Source organism: Pholis gunnellus (assembly GCF_910591455.1).
Source record: "Pholis gunnellus genome assembly, chromosome: 11".
Lineage (NCBI taxonomy): Eukaryota > Metazoa > Chordata > Actinopteri > Perciformes > Pholidae > Pholis > Pholis gunnellus.
In genome coordinates this window covers 20,653,670-20,674,061 of record NC_136538.1, presented here as the reverse complement: position 1 = coordinate 20,674,061, position 20,392 = coordinate 20,653,670, and the positions used below count along the sequence as shown (strand labels likewise).

The 20,392-nt window shown below is 41.8% G+C and overlaps 1 protein-coding gene across 1 annotated transcript in view; it reads left to right on the top strand.

The window, feature by feature from the left end:
- Positions 1-1,772: 1,772 nt before the first annotated feature.
- epas1b (endothelial PAS domain protein 1b) overlaps positions 1,773-20,392 on the top strand; it is a 40,879-nt gene continuing 22,259 nt past the window's right edge. The window contains exons 1-2 of the mRNA XM_079169107.1: positions 1,773-2,078; positions 18,046-18,236. Of these exons, the coding sequence (XP_079025233.1) occupies positions 2,053-2,078; positions 18,046-18,236 (217 nt within the window). The 5' untranslated portion in view covers positions 1,773-2,052. The remainder of the gene's footprint in view (positions 2,079-18,045; positions 18,237-20,392) is intronic.

Genomic DNA, 20,392 nt, shown 5'->3' with positions numbered 1-20,392 from the left:
TATATAAAAATCAGCCAGGGAGAGATCATACCTCCACCAAGGAGGAGTTATGTGTATATACATTCACATCAGTAATCTTTTCCATCTAAAATGTTTGAGAAGTTGCCAGGGAAAGGGGATGCTAAATGCCAGAAGAAGTTATCTGCCTCTGAGTTTCTGAAAAAATGTGGTGAGACCTGCTTTTGAACATCATGTTGGTGGGAAACTAAACGCTTAGTGAGGAAATGATAACGCAGGCTGAGCTGCTGTAACATGTGTATATATGTATAAACCTAAAGCTGCTCTTATAATATTCATTCAGCTACTGGGTAGCTTGTGCATTTCTTTATTCATTATAAACATGATTTACGTGTTGATTATATGTTGTGTTCATAATCATTATCTTCATCTGCAAAGTAACCAGTAAAGCTGTCGCACAAATGTGGTGCAGTAAAAAGTACAATATTTGACTCTGCAATGAAGTGAAGTGTAAAGATGCATAAAATGGAAATACTCAAGTGGGTTAGGGGTTTGTGCAAGTACACTTCAAAATTGTAGGATTAAGAATGTTATAGGATAGTATAGTAGCATCATGGATGGATTACTGAACAGGCCCAGTGGCACAAAGTGTCAGGGGCCCCCAGGCCTTTAAATGCAAAATGTCACTCGAACAAACACGTAACAAACAGGAAGAGACTTAAAAGGACCATAAAGAAACATAAAGCGACCACAAAGAGACCAAAACAACTACAGAGAGACACAAACTGACTACAATCGTGTGCGACTGTGGCTAAGTGGACAGCAGGGCCGTCCTTCAATCAGAAGATCAGCAGTTCGTTCCCCGGCTCCGCTAGTCGATTGTCGATGTGTCCTTGAGCAAGACACTTAACCCCAAAATTACTCCAGTAACTGTGCCTATGGTGTAGAAATGTGATCGAATCTCAATTGTAAGTCGCTTTGGATAAAAGCATCTGCTAAATGACTGTAATGTACAAACTGACCTCAAAGAGACACAAAATTAATACAATGTAGGGATAAAAAAGTGACACAAAACCTCAGCAATGAGACACACAACAGTAACAAAAAAGAGGCTACGGTGTGTGTGTCTTGCTGGTAGGCGAGGTGACTAGAGGAAATGTACTTTGTTACTTTCCACTCCTTATACCAAACCTTTGTTTAATAGAAAATAAAGGTCTGGTGCAGTCAAAGCATGCTCACATCTGGTCTGTCATGAAAGCTCATGAGGAGGGTGCTTTCATCTCATCTTTAATTTAATTATCAGCAAACTATAGATGAGTTGAAATAAATGAAGCCCCTCTCTATATCTGCTATCGAACAACTGTTGAGCATATTCCTTTAAAATCTAATGTGTTTGGAGTGTTTTCAGTGGATAATTCCTTTAATAAAGCACATTATGGCTTTCATATAAGCATTGTAGCCTAAAGGCCCATTTGTATCATTTTACTGGCGGGAACGGACCTCGCATGCTGACATCGTTTACAGCCTGTTGCACCTCAGGTACACACAGGTAAGTGAGCAGAGCACACAGGGGAGGGCGGGGCTGTTTAGAAGGAGAGGGAGGGGGGGGGGGGGGGGGGGCTGCGTTTCCAGCCAATCACGGCGCGCGGACCTGGACAGCGGCTTTCACTTGTGCCAGCTGAGCTCCAGGTCCAGAGACCGACCGGGAGAGCGCTGCGGGTTTTTCCAGATCAGCAAAGCGAGGAAAAAAGTTTGCGCGAGTGGACCTGCGGTGCGGCTTCTGTCAGCAACAGCAGCTTCCAGCCCCAGCCGGTGTAAAGAGGAGGGTGTGTGTGTGTGGGTGGGTGTCTCTTCTGCGGGTGAGAGGCTGTGCAATCCTCGGCAGTGTTCTGAGACTGTACGGCTCCCGATCCCGATCACCGTCAGCCTGCTTTTTAATGGACTAACCTACAGGGTTTCAATGACATGATCTGTCAGAGGACTTCTGACCCGCGCACGTCGATATAATTAAAAACCTACACGTGTTACTTCTTTTGACTTCTAAAGTCGGACTTAAAGTAGACTTTTCGGGGAATTACAACAGCAGAGAAAGACATGACGGCCGATAAGGAGAAAAAGAGGTAAGACTTTAGCTTTCTTTCTTTTATTCCCACGTTGTGTTTAAATGCGGTAATGCGCGGCGTCTGTGTGTTTGGTGCTCAGATCGCGCCTGACAGTTGGCCTCTCTGGCGCAGACCTGTTGCAGCAGAGCCGCATGTGACAATTGGCCCCGCGGTTCTGCTCAGATAGCGGTTGCTGCAAATCACAGTCTATTCATGTGCAAGCTTCTTTTTTTTAAATGCAACGACGGCACGTTGGAAGTGAACGGACTTTAAGGTGATTGGGTGATTTGAGTCGGTCTGTGCTTGGCAGGAGATTTAGTCTGCTACAGGTTGTCAGTGGGATAAACCAGATTTAAGTCTGACTTTGGACATTTTTAAATTCCATACAACCGTAAAGGCTTAACTTCTTTGTTATGACCAAAAAACATGCAAAATGTATAACTACACTAAAATCTAAACAGGTGGAGGATATTCCATCATGCCTCTATTATATCTAATGTGTTTACTCCTCTAAGGATAAATACTTTAAGCTTTTAAATCCAAATAAAGCCTTTCCTCTGCACTCTTTCCCTCTAAATAAATGAGCTTTTATCTGATTATTGGTGAACAGTTTTGTGGCTCTTGAGTTACTTTTCTTTCCTTTTTTAAATGAAAGCTGTGGTTTGTCAACATGAAGCTTCAGTTTCCTGCAGATTCAGACAAGACCTACACATTACCTCTGCAGAGAGGATGCTTACCAGACAGTTGAACTACCACAACAGCCTTGAGGTAACTGTGACTAAAAAAATCTATTAATATAAATGTTTAAATAGAGCTTGTCAGAAGTAATTCTTTTTCTATCAATAAAGCTGTCCTTTCAGGGGAGAATCTAAGTTTCTAACATGGAACCTCCTTCCAGAGACAATCACTAATCAGTCATTACAGCAGATATCAGACTGCTCGGTCAGGACATTTCTAGAACTTGTGGTAGCCGCATGTCTGCTTTCCTGTCCAGGAGATTACAGCTGGTTAATCACCACTTGGAGTTCTGCTAGATCTGAAAAACTGCATCTATTTATTTGGTGATTTAGTTCATGCTGCCTTTATTTTATTTTTATTTTGTCTGCTTAGTCAGCTGATGCACCAGATAAAGTTTTGTCATAAAACCAGCTTATCACACAGTGAATTACATTGTAAACTACAAGACACTTGGGATATTTGGATTGAAATACTTGATGCTTCGTAATCATTTATTCTTTTACATAATTTATACATTTGTCAATATGTTGTAGGTGCATGTTCCCCATTTCAAACAACTTCTTTATTGTGATGGTGTCTTCCTGCAAGTGCCGCCGTGCTTTTCGGTTGTCAATTGTTCACCAGTATTGGTGAGGTCATGGGCCTAATCTTGTGTAATAACGCTGTACTGGTTCCAGCTTGTGTCGCCATAACAGCTGCTTAATCAAAGGGAGAGAATTACCATCTCACCTGTGGAAAATCCTTAATTTAATCCACTGTGTCAATACAATCGCATCATAAAAAAACATTGTTTAATATGAAACATGGAAAAAGCAGATGGGACGTTTAATCAAGAGATTCAAACTGAGATTCAAACTGATCAAAAATCAAGAGATTCAAGCAGAGTTGGGTTTGCCTTCTGCTTTCTTGTCCGTCCAAACTTTTGTCATTTTGTTTTGCTAATTTAATGCCTCTGAGAATTCAACTCGGTATATATTTAACCTGTAAAGTGCAAATCAAAGCTTGCACGAATTCTAACCGGCAGTTTGAGTTGGGCCATATTATGGCATGTTATTGTGGCACTGACTGAGTCTTTCACAAAACAGGGCAGTGACTAAAACCCCATTAAGCCGTTTTCGGTGGTTCGGTCAGGTCATAAATCATATTTGAGAACTAGACAAAAAAGATATTTGTGCTCCCTGATCTTTTAAAAGCATCTGTTTGCCCCACCTGTTTGTTCATTTGTAGGCTGCAGGCCGAGGCGTCCTTCGCCAGAGGCCATTTCACTCTTTCATCAGACTACACGTTTCATTTAGGTCCTCCAGTATAATGGAGCGACTTGGTAGCTGAATGGCTACGGTGTATGCTAGGTAACCACAATGTCCCCGGTTCGTGGGACATTAGTTGCATGTCATACCCCCTAATAAAGCCACAAAAAGCCCCCCCCAAAAAATCCCAAATAGGTGATTTTGGATTCTCTTTTTGAAACAAACTCTTCCACGATTACATTCGTTGAAAATGGCGCGTGAGTCAGGACTCACCTGCACAAAAACATAACTGCAATATCTGGTTGTCGGGCATGCCGGGTGGAACATTTGAACATATCGCCCCAACCCTATCAGGTGTTAATACACATGACAGACAGAGACACTGGACTCCGTGTCATCGGCGATGAGAGGAAGGAAATAACATTAGGAGACAGAAAGTCCATGGTCGTCTTCCTCTGGCTCGTCGACGCCTTGGTGCCTCCACCGGAGAGCTTTAGGCCATTTTAGGGGAGGAGATCTGCAAGTGTGTATCCGTCGGGCTGCACATGAAAAGCGTCTTTGTGTGTGTGTGTGTGTGAGAGTGTGAGTGTGAGTGTGAGAGAGAGAGTTCACCAGTTTCTGTCTCCTCATTGATGTGTGTTTGTATTACACAGTAGCACATTGTCACTGCTGCTGCTGCCTGGAAGTCATAATTGCTCTGAGAAGTTGTATATGATTCATAACGGGCTGCTCGGCAAACAAACGCCGTGTTTATCTGAGTTGCAGTGTCTCAGATTAGTTTTATTAACATAAATCATGTTGATAAAGGGAGGATGAACTTCAGTGGAATGTCTTCTTGTGATTGTCCACATTGGATTTAATTTCCAATCATAAGGGATATTATTTGCATTTTGCACTAAGATCTATAAGAAAACTAAGTTGTTATTTGTATGTTATGGTTAAGAAAATAAATAAAGATTTGTTCAGAACATTGCAGGTTTATTAAATGATGAACCTTACACTCTAAATAACTCTTTACTGCCACCATCTTCACCATTGACCCTGGTGTCATCAGTTATATCATCCTCATTATCTTAACAGTCAAGAAATAGTTTTTTTATTTGCTGTTTAACAACAAAGTCCACTGACCAGCATTTTCTAGATCCTTCCTCTGGATCTCATGGTCTTCTTCAGCGGGATTTGCCTGAATGCCACAATCATGAGGGAGACTGAGATGCAGTTAACATTTAATTTGGTCAAACTGCAATTCCTAAGGCCAAGATTAAACCTTAATGCTCAACTAGATTTGATCTGGTGTTGCAATAAAGTAGCAGAAAGTGTGCAGTGACATCGCGTTGACACGATACACACCAATGTTTAATTGTGAAAATGTCTGAACAAGCATAAAACAAAAACCTTTTTGAAATGTACTGTTTAAGATATTAAAAAAGTGATTTAGACCAATAAGGATCAGTATAAAGATCGCATTATATTCTGATACAGTGTATCAAAGTTGTAGGTCTTTAAAGGGCCAGTGTGTATGATTTAGGGGATCTATGAGCAGAAATGTAACATTATATTCATAACTATGTTTTCATTCGTGTACAATCCCCTGAAGTTACCTTGAAATGAGCCGTTGATGGTATAGAAAGCGCCGGTCCTCTTCATTCGTAGGTTATCTGAAGGCCACAGTAGACTCTGACACGCTGGTAAAAAGAGGAGTGAGCCGAGGAGTATTCAGTGTGTTGCACTCTGCAACCTCAGCACTAGAAGCCGCTACATCTTATACACTGCTCCTTTAAAGAGGGGATTTCCCATTATTCCCAATGGGTTAATAAAATGTAAATATCTCACTAATCTTTGTTGGATTGCCGCCATAAGACATACAACACGGATCCCAATGGAGCTTCTTATTGTTATTGATAATGAGTCTGGATACAAATGTTTAAGGATGCTTTGAACATTTCTAACTTGTGCTTCCTGTTCTTTTGTTTGCTGCTTCTTATTATGGGCTTCGTCTTTGTGGTAACTCATGAGAAGAGAGCAAGTTGCCAAAAACAAGTCTGAGAGAACCGAAGGGGAGGACAGATAGTTGTTAAACATAACAGAGATCAACTTGGCTCAGAGGTGATATTAGCATATATCAATGAAGTTGGGTAAAGACAGACGGGAGAAGCAGCTCTGGCATCGCGTCGGTCCGTTCAGGCCTGTCAACTCAGCGGTTCACATTATCGCAGCGCTCTGCGGCGAGCCGAGGCCTGGTTGGCACGGAGTCGCTAACCCCCCGCCAGCCCGGCCTCCCGACACTATTCAAACATCACGCCACTTACAGCGGCCGCTCAGACTGAAACACGGGGAGCGTGAAGCCCAATATGTCTCCAAGTGGAACGAGGGGATGTATTGTGTCTTGTAGACAGAACGGGAGGAAGCAAACAAAGTGCATGGACTCAAGTATTGTGCTTCAGGACAGTTCTAAGTTCAGATTCTCGGTCGTTTGCGTTACTCCACTATATTTCAAAATAAAAGAGTAATTCAGCTTTCACATTAAGCATGAGATATGATCATAATATTTAGCAAATGTCTCTTTCTTTGTGGGTTTTTTTTTTTTTCTGGAAGTTTTCGTCTTTTACCGACAATTATTATTATTCTCATTGATTCATTTCTTTGATTCACGTTGCATCTCATGTTGTTTCTCACCCTGACTTTCCTCTGCTGAGTCATCGGGTTGTTTCGGGGCTGTGGGCAATTTTGGGGAAAGCAGTTGGACTTCTGCATGACAAAGCTGGGAAGTGAAGCTTGGACAACACTGAGGTTTTACTTTTGGTTTGATGACTTACAAGAATCAGTCTGTAATGATTTCCAGACCTAAGCTGAACTTTGTGATTGATCGATAGATGTCAGGCAGCAACAGAATGCGTTACTTTAAAAAAAACAAAAAAACACAAATTATTGACTCAGATTCAGCTCAAAACATGTGATTGTATCCATGTTTAGATTCTTGTTGTTTTTTCAGCTGGAATCTGATGAAACAAGCAACAGCTTTATATCGGCAGCAACATTAAAAGCCACTTCAGTCTGTTTGTCAGTTTTGAATAAGTCTCTCTGTGGTTAAGAACCTCTTTGTGTGCTTTGAGACTCTTTCTACTGTTTGTGTTTAAAGCTCTTATTCACCATGAAGACAAGTGAGAGGGAGCTGAAGACGGAAACACAGGGAGTCAATAGAAACTGAAGGGTGGAGTGAGTAAAAGATTTACTGGAGAGAGTGAAGGACTCTGGGTTATTAGTGCTAAAGATACAGATGTGCTATGTTTCCCAGCTGTGTGTGTTGTTTGGTGATTCACTGTGATGAGTTCTTGAGTTCTCTGAAGGACGATGGACAGCAAGTTAAGTTTTAACTGAGCCAGCTGCTTCTTGTGAACAGTGGTGGACTTTATACTTCAGCGGTATGTGTGGATTCAGACCAGCAGCTATTTAACAGCTCACTGCTGAGAGCACTTAAAGGACTGGGGGAGTAATACAGAATTTAAAAGGCTAATTTGGTGTTTTTAAATGATAACCCGCTCACAAAGTGAGAAGTGTTGTTATTGTACACAACAGTAGAAGTCAATCTGTATGTCCTGATATTAAACATACTGGTGGTGAACCTGAGGCCCCGTGGAGCCCGGAGGCCCCCTGGTCAGCTGTAAACTTTGGCCCCCGCACACTGAGGGGAAACAGCAGGGGGTGGTCTGGGAAACCTCTCTGCATCTTTCCACTGTTATTTTTGTCTCACTCATTCTCACCCGCCCACTCCTCCTCGGGCTTTCCGTCTTTATGTTTTTTTTCTTTGTGTCTCTTTGCTCGTATCACACTCGCTCACATTTATCCACGCCTCCCCCCCTGTTGCCCCCCATGTTTGAGGTCGTTTGACCAGGCCTATATGTTCCCTTCTCTCCCCTCCTTCAGAACTCTGTCTCCTTGCCATTTCCTATTTCCTGTCCGGCAGCTCCCCTTCTTCCTCTTCCTCTGCCGCTGTACCAAAATGGCTCCCTGAACCGCTGTGTGTCACCTGGCTGAGCTCCAGGTCCTCTGAGACTCCTTCAGGTTCACCATGAAAGTCTAGCTCCCCTAAGTCAAGTCTTCTGAGTTAAACCACTTCATGGTAGCTTAACTTCAGCTAGCAGTCGTTTTCTTCACTGCATCTGTGGGCATGTTGTGCTGCACTCGTTTGCACGTTACTTCTACCGACTGGCATTCAGTGGAATAGAGAGAAACTTTAGCTTGTGTCTTCCTGCTCGTGCACGATACAAAAACACCAAAACAGGAACGCACTGGTAAAAATATCGCTCCAGAGCGCTAATGCTCAAAAACTCCACAGGATACCTTTAACCAAAACTATACTGTAGTTCCCTTGTGTGAAAACCCGACATGTAACATTACAAATGTTATCGCAATATCAATATAATTATTGTTTCATACATGAGGGAAATAAAATAAGTGACTCTTTCCAGGAATGCTCGATTATCTTCCTCTCTGTTTAAAAGCGTTCTTCTTCTGCCTCATTGACAGATAATCTCACTGTCCAAAGTGAATTTGTTGACTCTAACAAGCAGTGAAAACACTAACGGTGTCGACACCCTCGACTGGACACTCACTGTAACACTATCGGAGCTGGTTTTCACCTTCAGATGCAGCAGCAAACACATGTGATGGACACTTAGAAAATGTCCCACGATGCAGTCCATCAGAGTAAACATTCAACCTCTGCTTGGTGTACTTCACCTTTTTCATTTATTTTTTTGCACATTTGGATTGAAGTTATTTAACATGCACAAAGAGAAATCTTTTCTTACCTTTTCATCTCAAACATACAGTAAGTGTCATTCTTTTGACTTTGGCTGCTTTGCAAACTGTAAACTGGAATAAGATGAGATAAGATAAGACTTTATTGTCCCGACGGAAATTTGTCTTGCAAACATACATACAGTGTCTGCTGTTAAAACAATACCAGTAAGGTGAGAATGTGAGAAGCTTCAGTGAGAATGGTGACAGAGTGAAAAAACAGTACGAGGCTTGCATTCCTTTCTCTTTAAGTCACTGTAATCCTTTTCTACAGATTTACACTGAGTCATTCCAGTTTGTATTACATAAAAGAACTAATGAAATACAGCTTTCTCCTCTCGTTCACTCACCTCATTCACCACGTCTCTTTACTCTGCTCTAAAACTACCTGCTACCATGCTCCTGCAACTAAAAGAAAAGCAAGTTTGCTTTGAAACTTTCAGATATTGTTCTTTTACGGTTGTGACATTATTTTGCCGAATCATGGATGGGCAATGTGACCAAAGTTTGCCCCAAATACTACTGATGAGAGCCGGGTAGTGAACAGAAAACGTACCCATGCTGACATTCAAGAACACTTTAGAACACTTTAGTCAGCTCTTTGCTCTTTGCTCTTTGCTCTGTTGCTCATAAATTAATCTTTGACAGCTCAGATCTTTAACATGTTTTTAGTTTTGGGAAAAGACTAAATGAGAATTTGACATGAACATGAATGAACATGTTAAACTCATTTTAATACAAATGTTGAATAATAAAAAATATATATTATCACACATTTATAATATGCTATGCAGCTACTGTAATGCTGTATATCTTATTAATGGTCACCAAAGTTACAAAATGTGTATTCTCACTTGCCCAAAGTGGTATCCTTCCATGAAGATAGTCTCATCGTTTGTGCTTATTGATAAGATCGATAATAATCTAAAAATCCTGATACAAAATGCAACATGTAATAGAAGTTACACTGGAACATCTCTGAGGTTTCTAATCCTAGAGAGTAACTATGAAGGTATTTAGGAAAAAGCCCTGTTGCTGTTGAATTTGTTAAATGCTATTTTTCCCCAAACAAACTTCTATTCACCCTCATTGTGCTGAGCTGAAGGCAGAGACAGATATCCCAAAACCTGGACAAATACAATTACTTGTATACTATATTTTAATTTCCCAGTCATTAAGTTTGACTGCCGGTTTAAATCTCGGCCATGCAGCTTGTTTGATATTCTGATAGAGGGTCCCAGTCTAGTCAGCTGACCTCCCTCACACCACCTGGTGGGTCCCCTTCTTTCCCCTCATGCCTCTTTTCAATCAGCCAGTCTATCCCGACCATCAGCGTGGCGTGGGTGGGTTTGTTTGTTTGTGCCAGAATATGTGTTTGTGTGTGTGTGTGTGTGTGTGTGTGTGTGTGTGTGTGTGTGTGTGTGTGTGTGTGTGCCTCTCTTTCATGGACTATCAGATACATCAGCAATCTCCTGCATCGTTCTTCCCCTGTTTCAGCCAAAGTCGGGGCCCCTGTCTGGGATAACTGTTTGTTCGCCGTGTGCGTGTGCGTGTGTGTGTGTGTGTGTGTGTGTGTGTGTGTGTGTGTGTGTGTGTGTGTGTGTGTGTGTGTGTGTGTGTGTGTGTTCTAGAACTCTATGTTCCTCAGGATCACAGATTAGCAGTACTGTATTGTTGCTCTGTGTTTGTGTTCGGCCAGGCGCCACAACTACAGGAAGACCCACTGTAAGCAAGGAGAGGTGTGTGTGTGTGTGTGTGTGTGTGCGCGTGTGTGTGTGCGTGCGTGCATGCATGATTTGGGTGTGGGCAAACTCATCGACCTACTCACAGTGGCCCAACGCTCTGTAAATAGACTCTGTAAATAGACCCAACAGAAGCAAATGAAGAAACATCTTCAATAATTTGACGACAGATGTGCAGCATTTAGAAAACGTTCACTAACTTCACGACTCATGAAAGCATCATCGTGATGACACATGCACAGCGTTTAGAAAAAACGCTGCAAGAAACCTTCAACACAACGGAAACTGTTACCAGGGGAAACACAAAAGTGATGCACTCGGCTTGGACTCGCTTGTTGTTGCCATGGTTGTTGGCTTATGACGTTATTGAAAGTCAGCTATCAGTGGAGTTGGAAAATGACCAAACTGTAAAGTGTTGGCTTCTTTTAACACGCCGAAAGATCCGGGTTATTTTACAATCGGAAGTCATACTTCTTTTCTCTTAGGTTCACAATTGTTCAAGTCCGTCTTCAGCCTTCTTTAAGCCTCAGGTCTACTTTTGATTCCATGTTTGCACAGGAGCAAGACTGTAGATTTGTCTTCCATCACTTCTGTTGAAAGCACAGAGATCTTTTAATGAGCAGGAGGAATGAGGCAAAAATAGTTCAAATAGGTCAAATGTTCAGGCTCCAGTCGACGTCAATGAAATCTGTAAATCTGTAAATCTGTTCGTCAGAGATGGAAACGACAAGAACTTGATTAGGACATTTCTAGAGCAAATGATCCATGGAGAGCTGTTCTGAACTTAATGTACCTGTGCCCCCCACCCACACACACACACACACACACACACACACACACACACACACACACACACACGCACACAGCCTGACACCTGCTCTGGTTACAGGATCTGTTTTCTATAAGCACCTCTTGGCTTGTTATCACAACAATCAAATGGTCAATGTTGGGGGGGCCTGTACTTCTGTGCACGTGTGTGTTTAAGCGTGTGTGCATGTTGCATGTGTCAAACCTGACAGTTCAGTCTGAACCTGAGGCAACAGTTTGCATTCAAGATGAGAAAACTGTTCGGGAAAAGTACAGATGATTTTTAAATCAACAAATGATTCCAAACGGCTCAGAGCCCTAAAGTCCCTAAAGATCTCGGTTCTGTGGCGTTGACATGCAGCGCTAGCACAATAATCAATAATCAATAATCAACAATCAGGAAATCTAGCTTGAGATCAAGTCTGATAAAACGTGAAACTGGATACCAACATGCATCGATCGTTCCTCACTCCTTAACATTATTCTGCACAAGCAGTGTTTTTTGGTGCATTTAATAATGTGAGAAATGAAAGACGCCTTCAGCAGTAAAAAGACGTTGACGTGAGTAAATGCATTACACATTTTAAAAGACATTTCCCCGTTAATGTCTCTGGGTTGGGCATGTCACGATACAGCTCGCATGTAAATGAATGAACATCAAGCTCATTTTCTTTCATCAGTACACGAGCAATGATATGGCCAAGTAATCCTGAACACACACTGTTCACATGCAGATACGAGCAGATGAAGCGTCGTGCAGGGAAAGCTGTATTATCCGTCTCATTACTGCCAGCAGAGTGACCAACAGACACAACATATCATCTATCTGTTGTTTTGTTTGTTTTTCAGATTTGGACCTGAAAATGAGAGCTTGTATTTGCGTTTGCACGTACAGTAAATGGGCGAGCACGTGTTGTAGCCGCTCAGGCTGCAGGGCATTGGAGGCGTTAAACTGTTTATCACAAAGAGAGAAAGAGAAGTGATTGAAAAAAGGCCGGGGGGGGTGTGTGAGGAAAGAAAACTGAATGAGCGCCCGAGGGCGAGGAGGACAGTTGCTGTCTTCACTGGGTACCATGAAATTAAAGTGAGCGTATAGGCTCCTTCGCCCAGGAGCTAACTGAAGCAAGCTTCACGTAGAAGAAACATCTGGCTCAGCTGCATCATTTAAATGTGTCACAGCCTTCTGGGCATGCTGATGATGTTGATCGATGGACTTTAATACAAGTTGTAAACATCAGTTTTCTATGTAATTATGGAGTAATATGCCAGCATTGATATCAATCAGAGCATCCCTGTTGAACAGTGTTAAAAGGTGACTGCCCTTGTTGCCTCTTCTGTCACCAAAAAAACCCACTGCGATACATTTAGCGCTCGCTTTCGTCTTCAACCCTAAATCCTAGTTTAATGCTTCTGTCACCACGGTTCCACATTCAGTGTGAGTCAGTCCGTCTGTGTATGCGTGTGGTCTTTTTCCTCCTGTGCGCTAACTGGCTTTGTGACTCTCTGTGGTTTCGAGTGACAGCGTTACTTCTGGCACAGAGGTTTGAGAATGCCAGGTATGTATTTTCTTCCCGTCTTCTCTCTGTCAGTCTATTATTGCATTTAATTATCTGTCCATCTGTCCGTCCGTCCATCGGTTCGTGGTGGAAGAAGTACAACAATCTAAAAACACCCAAGGCATGAACCATGAACACAAGCACATGACGGACCATGCCGGCGGGCCGCAGGTATACTTCAGATATCCTTTTAGAGCTGCGCATGCAATGTTTGTGAGAGTGCAGGATGATGAAAATAGCTGGCAACCCGCATCGCCCGGGCTCAGGTTGCTTTTATCACAGGTCTAAAAGCTGCGAGATGTACCGATGAATCAGAGCGGAACAGAGAATGTTATCTCTGCTTTTTGCATCGTTTTCTGGCGAGGACAGAAATCACAGATGTGATTCATGCGGGGCGCTTTTTTTATTCTGGGAAGCTCCAACTTTTAACCGTGTTTTGATTGGTTTGTTTTGATGACGGTGCCAGAAGGCCGGAGGTCAATATGTGGACATTTTCTCTGATTCTATTCAAAGTAACAATATTCTTTCGTCATTTCATTGTTTTTCAGCGTGTTTTGGGTACGTGTCCAGTGAGGTCTGACAGAAACTTGGGTTGTGGTTTGTTTGAACTCTGGCTTGTTTGTTATGTGTTACTGCAGTATGCAGCTAAAGATGTGTGGCTAAAGGGCCGAGGAAGAATCCAGGAGGACTTCTGCCTGTAGCAACAAGGGACAAAACAATCTGTGTGTGTGTGTGTGTGTGTGTGTGTGCGCGCGTGTGTGTATATGTGTGTGTGTGTGACCTTTTTAATCATCACAAGACTCTGCTGTGACATGCATGCACCGGTGACCTTTTTAATCATCACAAGACTCTGCTGTGACAGGCATGCACCAGTCACATATCTCAAATTGGCTGCAGTTGAAAAGGTTATGTCACGAAGCTCGTGTGTGATTGCGTGAGAATTATTGGCAGTGCTATTTATGAACGACCGTTGGGCTCGCTGGTGTTAACAGCAGCACATACCTGCAGTACATTACTGACTGTATTGGCTTCCCTTAGACGACAGACGGGGGATTTCCTTTCGCACTCGAATCTAAATGTTTTGTGTAGAAACGCTTTCACACAGAAATGTCCCACAGAAATTCAAATGAAAATTGCTCCAGATACTTGGATTAATAGCTTCGAAAATTAATTCCAAATTGACATTTTTTTTTTTAAGATTTTGGGAAATACACTGGTTTACTTTCTTACGTTCTTCTGAGCTATGTTGTAGCTATATAATAGTATAATATAGTGCAGTAAAGGTATCCAGGACGAATGTGATTGAACACTTCAGCACTGTCTAATTGGACAGCGGCGTGTTCCTATGGGTCATCGTGGGGTCATCGTGGGATGACGCTCTCCTGAGGCCGATATTGATATTTGACATTTTAAAAAGTCCGTCAAAAATATATCGTCCAAAATGATAAATAAACGTAACATGGTTCTATAATAATCCCTCACTGGCTTCTATAAGGTAGGAACACATCTCACGAGTGCTGTAGTGACCTGAAAACACACAAAAGCTGAAGTACTTTGTGATCATACAGCTGTAAGCTGATCAGAGCGCCTTGTGCCAGTGATAATAATGAGAACTGATCCTTCATCATCATCAAACTCCCACCTGACTCTCTCTGTTGGCTGAAGAAGCAAAAGGTCTTAAAAACACCCCTAAAAAGGAAACTAAATCTGTTCTACAAAAGACTTCAAGTGATTTTCGGGATGTTTGATAAGTGTCCAACTCTTATTGGGATGAGTGGAGCGACTGATAGTTACTGTATTTTCCACGTGGTTAAGTGCATGAACTCAGTTCCCTTCTGCTGTCAGACTGTTGTGTCTGCACCGAGCGACAACGACTGCACCAAAGATAAACGTTGAAATAAAGTTTGTTTACACAGCACCTTTCTGTCGGACGTCACGAACCGCTTCCACTCAGTCAAGTCAACTGGAACAGCTAACTTCAACTAGCTCCTGTGTGTGTGTGTGTGTGTGTGTGTATATATATATATATATGTATGTGTGTGTGTGTGTGTGTGTGTGTGTGTGTGTGTGTGTGTGTGTGTGTGTGTGTGTGTGTGTGTGTGTGTGTGTGTGTGGGATCAGTGAGTGCATCAGAATCAGAAGGCTCAGCAGCTCGATGAAGCTCTGTGACTCCCATTGTCTCAGATCCTGAAAGACTGCAGCAACAATGGTCCCAGACAATCAAAGAGTGGCATTACACACACACACACACACACACACACACACACACACACACACTCAGGAGCTAGTTGAAGTTAGCTGTTCCAGTTGACTTGACTGAGTGGAAGCGGTCAGTGTCTGTCTGCTGGCTCATCAGTAATGAGGGTTTGGTTAATGAGGTTAAACCGACGAGCAGGGCAACTGATGGGACCTACACTCCGTGAGATAAGATAATGGTGCGTCTGTGCTCTGCCTTCCCAGTTAATTGTACGATATCTACTCCTTAATGTGCATTTGCATGTTTGACTGTGTAGTTTCTGTCTCTGTGTTTCTGCAGCGTCTCGATTGTAGCCAGAGGGCGATGACTGTGATTTTAATGATCTGAACCCACCAACACTGATGCTGTTGATGTAAAGCAGACGGTTTCTTTCTCCTGTGTTTATTGCTGCACGGTGTCCCTGTCAAATGAGTCGTGAACTAGATTTGGAATTGATGGATTTAGGAGTTGGCACTGTGCCACAAGGCGGCTACAATATCATTTTTAGTCATTTTAGTCTGGAATTGGGCCCGTAGAGCATTTCTGTGTTCCTAATTCATATCATCATGTTCTACGTTTTCTAAAATTATTTGTTATTCATATTAATTATAATATAAATTAATTTATATTATTTATATTTTCATTATTTTTAGATGCAATATATTTTTAATCAATATAATGTCAAAACTTCAAAATTTCCATCGCACAGTATTTCATCTGTTTCCGTCTTTATGATTGTGTTTAGGCAAAGTACTTGATCTTCTACAACGTGTTTCTGTTGCATTGCCGTAATGTTTTGTCTGTTTGCACCGTTGTGTTTTTCTGGTCCTGCATGGTGCAGGTTTGACACAGACCTGATCCTCTGCGATGAGCTGCATGGCGTCACCACAGAGGGAGGCTATCTAAAGTTCAGCCACACCTCATCTGTTGATGTGGTTTATGAAGTTATCTGCGACGTTCAGCCTGCAGACGGATCAGAAGTTGAAAGTCTCTTTGTTCAGAGAGATGTGTTTTACCGTAATCAGATAAGGTTTTTAACCTCATCACGCTCGGCTCGTGCTAAAACACAACGTGTTTCCTTCGGGTCTTTGAAATATAGCGTTCATTTAAACTTGGTATGCAAACTCGTTAATCTTCCTCGTGGGACTTCATGAGGCCTGCAGTGACTCTTGCAGCTCACCGCCACGCTGTTAACACGTTCTTGGCTTTCATGTCTTGACGGCAGAAACATGGTCTTTTACTTCTGAGGTCCTTGGAACAGATAACATATCTCACTGCTGTTGTGCATGTTGTGATAACCCCGCTCTAGACCAGATTCTCCTTTTTAGTGATTTAGTTATTCCCAAGCACCAAAATCAGAAATCATATTTACATTACAATCTTTTTGTAGCTCCTGCAAAATTTGTTTTGGAGAAATTTTTTTTTTACCTGACTGGGTGCGGGTTGATTTGAGATATTAGGGGTAAATGTAAATGAGATTGATTTATCACATGGACGACAATGTGACATTCACATAGTGAATCTTTTTCCTCCATCTGCAAGAAAGCATGTGGCAATAACATAAAAAAACAACTCTTTTTCTTTTTTAGCAACCAAATCAACAACATTAACTGACATTAGCGGCGACTGTTTCTCCGTCAAAATTTAAACCACAGTGTAATCTACAGTTTGTTTGTTTGTATTGGTCGTTGTCCATCCCTACATGTATTAGTGGCAGCCGAGGCTTCGGTCCATGCTTCTCCATCCTCCACACAGTCTGCTGCCTGTGACGCCGCTGTATGAATGTGAGCATTAGACAGAACCCAGAGAAAGCCAAACTCCACGTGTGATGTCTTAATATGGTTTGTTGTGCTGCTCTTTCTGGACTGTCTGAGCGGGCGTCCACTTCAAGGTTTCCTTTTTGAAAAAACTAATTGTCATCTATGAAAACCTTTTACTTTCACGTGGAGCGTCTGGCGGGGCTCCAAACACGTAGCGTCCTCTTCTGTTTACAGAGTTCGATTAAAATGTTGCTCAATAGGCCTCGCTCAATCCCAAAAAAAAAAAGGAACACGTTGAATAAACAAACAACATGAAACTGAACACAGCAGTGCCATTATTCACCTGAGTCAAGACTATACCTTAAATATTGATATTTGAAAACAGCAACTTTCTGCTGAAAGAAAATGTATAAGAGCTAAAGCAAACCGATTGAACCGATTCCCAAAGTAGTAAAACATATGTAGAAGTACCTCAGTGTTATGATTTAACAACACATATTTTGCTTTAGAGAAAGTAGTTATATTGATAATATTAGAGTTAAATATCATAATTGTTGGAGGCTGGGACAATGCAGATCATTTACTTTAGAGAAAAAACACAACGTCCTGGCCTCTCACTGTCTTCAGACTGAAGTACATCACTTGTTGTTTCTCATTTTGTGCTTCACTGCCGCTAGAAGTGCGATCGTTTCTCTTTCCCGTATTTTCTAATGTCTCTACATTATGTGTGTGCTTGTGTGCCAGTGTTTCTGGGCAGCATCGTATTTGATTAGAATTTATGGATATAGTTTTTATTGGGGGGACCACTGCTGCTTCAGATTGGTTTCAGTCATCGCTTGGTTTAGGATGAAGGTCTCATTGAATATTTGTTTAAGTCAAGGAAAGCTTCCAGTGAATTAAGAAATAATCCGTTTTTAGTCGTATGAATATTAGTCCACTAAGAACTTCTTTGGTGGAGGACAGCCCCGCTGCTGAATCACATGAGGATTTATGACAGATTTATAATAATAAGCATCGACACCACCAGCTGGTTTTCAGTCTCACAAAAGAAACTGAAGGTGTAACTCTTCTCCTGTCTGTGTTTTTGTTTCCCGTGCAGGAGCAGCTCGGAGCGGCGTAAGGAGAAGTCTCGGGATGCAGCTCGCTCCAGGCGCAGCAAAGAGACGGAGGTTTTCTATGAGCTGGCTCACCAGCTGCCTTTACCCCACAGCGTCAGCTCTCACCTGGACAAGGCCTCCATCATGAGGCTGGCTATCAGCTCCCTGCGCACACGCAAGGTGCTCGCCACAGGTATGAACACTGCACACACACACATTCAAACCTCAGTGTTGTGTATTTAAATGTGTTACACAAAGGAAACCTACAATGTGTGTGTGTGTGCGTGGGTGTGTATGTATGACTAATTGTCCAGTAAAGTAGGAAGGTAGTTGTCGGACCCTTTCTTTGCACTTCTTCTCCTTCCTCTTGTATAATTTAAAATTAGAAGCTGAGGAAGCTCGATAAAGAAACGGACCTATTGTTCTGGAATTCCTCCGCTGCGTCGGTGTCCCGAAAATGAGATCAGAGAACAGCGAAATTAAACAACTTGTCGCGCCGTCGGAATACAAACTGTTTATGTTTTTTCTCGGCGGAGTTTGGGAAACGGGAGAGAAGTTGGTGAAGTGAGGCACTCCAGCCGTTGAACACCATTAGACTTCCTCACGGCCCATTCAAAGTCAAACCTGTTAAACCTGAATTCAGCTAATTTATTTTAATAATAACATAGAAATGAATTAAGCCTTTTTTTTTTTTGCTGCATCATTATATCACGTGGAGACAATCGGAACTCGTGGAGTGTATATATATATAGTTTCATACATGGGTTTGTTTGTTTGGTTTGTAACCTTATCCGATAGTGACATGTGATTTAAAACAAGCTTCTGTGGCGTTAAACGATAATAAACAATTGAACAAGCCTTTGTAATGACAAGCTGCCAGTGGAACAGGAAAGTAATTTGATTAATACGAGAGCTTAACCGTATCTGTAAATCTTTTCACGGCCTATTGACATTATATTCTACTATTATTGTCCTCTTATGTAACTTTTGGTGGCCTAGTTATTGTCTTTTTATAACCTGCTCTGCAGCGTTTGTTGGGGAAACAGTGATGCATACAACAACTGCTTCCTTAAACAACGGTGGCTGCTACTTCCTATTTCTTTTGATTTGTAGAGTGTCATCAATCAAAAAATTCTAAAATTAATTTATCATGTACCTTTTATACAGTAAGTCGGTTCAAAGTGCTCTACAGTTAAAAGTTGTCAAAATCAAATAGGTACAGGGAAAAAAAAGGTTCAAAATGACAAGTGTGAGAAGAATTAGATTTTAGTAAGTCATGTATATAAATTCATTCGTCACTGTATTGGACGTGGCACGTCCTGATAGTACACTATACAATATACTTGATGTATACAATATACTTATTATAAACAATTCTGTGTGTATATGTGTGTGTGTGTGTGTGTGTGTGTGTGTGTGTGTGTGTGTGTGTGTGTGTGTGTGTGTGTGTGTGTGTGTGTGTGTGTATATTTGCTCAAAATATTTTTGTGAACATAAAAAAAGCTGATTAGTTTGCATAATGTTTACGTTTTCCACATTAACAATGTAAAGGTCTGTGTTGCGTTAAAGGGTCAGTGCCCCCAAATTACAAAAAAAAAAAAAATATATATATATATATCTAGTTATGCAGTTAGTTTCAGTTTCATGTTCCAAGATTTTGAGATATCTGCCCCTGAAACTTCAGCTGCCACCGTAACAGCATGAAGGTAAATGAAACTTAAAAATAAAAACCTTTCTGGAAACAGTTCTCGGAATAATCCACAAATATGGAGGAGGAGGAGGAGGAGGAGGAGGACGACGATGCAGCAGCAGATAGTGTGTTATCAGACCGGTCTGATTGCTCTGCGATGGAAGGAGAGATTGGAGAGGAAACACGGAGCTCTGCCCATCGTTCAGCTGATGCTGCCATCACCCCCGCTAGCCATAACACCCGGCTGCCTTGGCGCCAAACATGCACACGCTCTCCTGCACACACAAATACTGTATATGCACCCGAGAACACAAGTGCAAGCTGCTGTAGGAAACACCTCTCATGTAACGTGAGCTCAGTTGTGACCCGAAGAACAGCGATTGTGATACTCAAACGCTGATTTGGGCTGTAGTGTTATTTACAATATTGATTATTAACTTGGTTACAGTTAGTAGCTCACAGGTTTAGCGACATTGAAATCTTTATTCTCTTCAATAAGTGTAGTGCAGATCAGAGAGCAGATGATGTTAACAGGGTTTTCTCTGACAGTTTTATGACGAGTTGTACACCATAAAGTTTGGGTTTCAAACCGTTATGAGAGCAGGAATCTCAAACTGAGAAAATAAAAACAGACTAAAAGAAAACAATAAACCCCACCA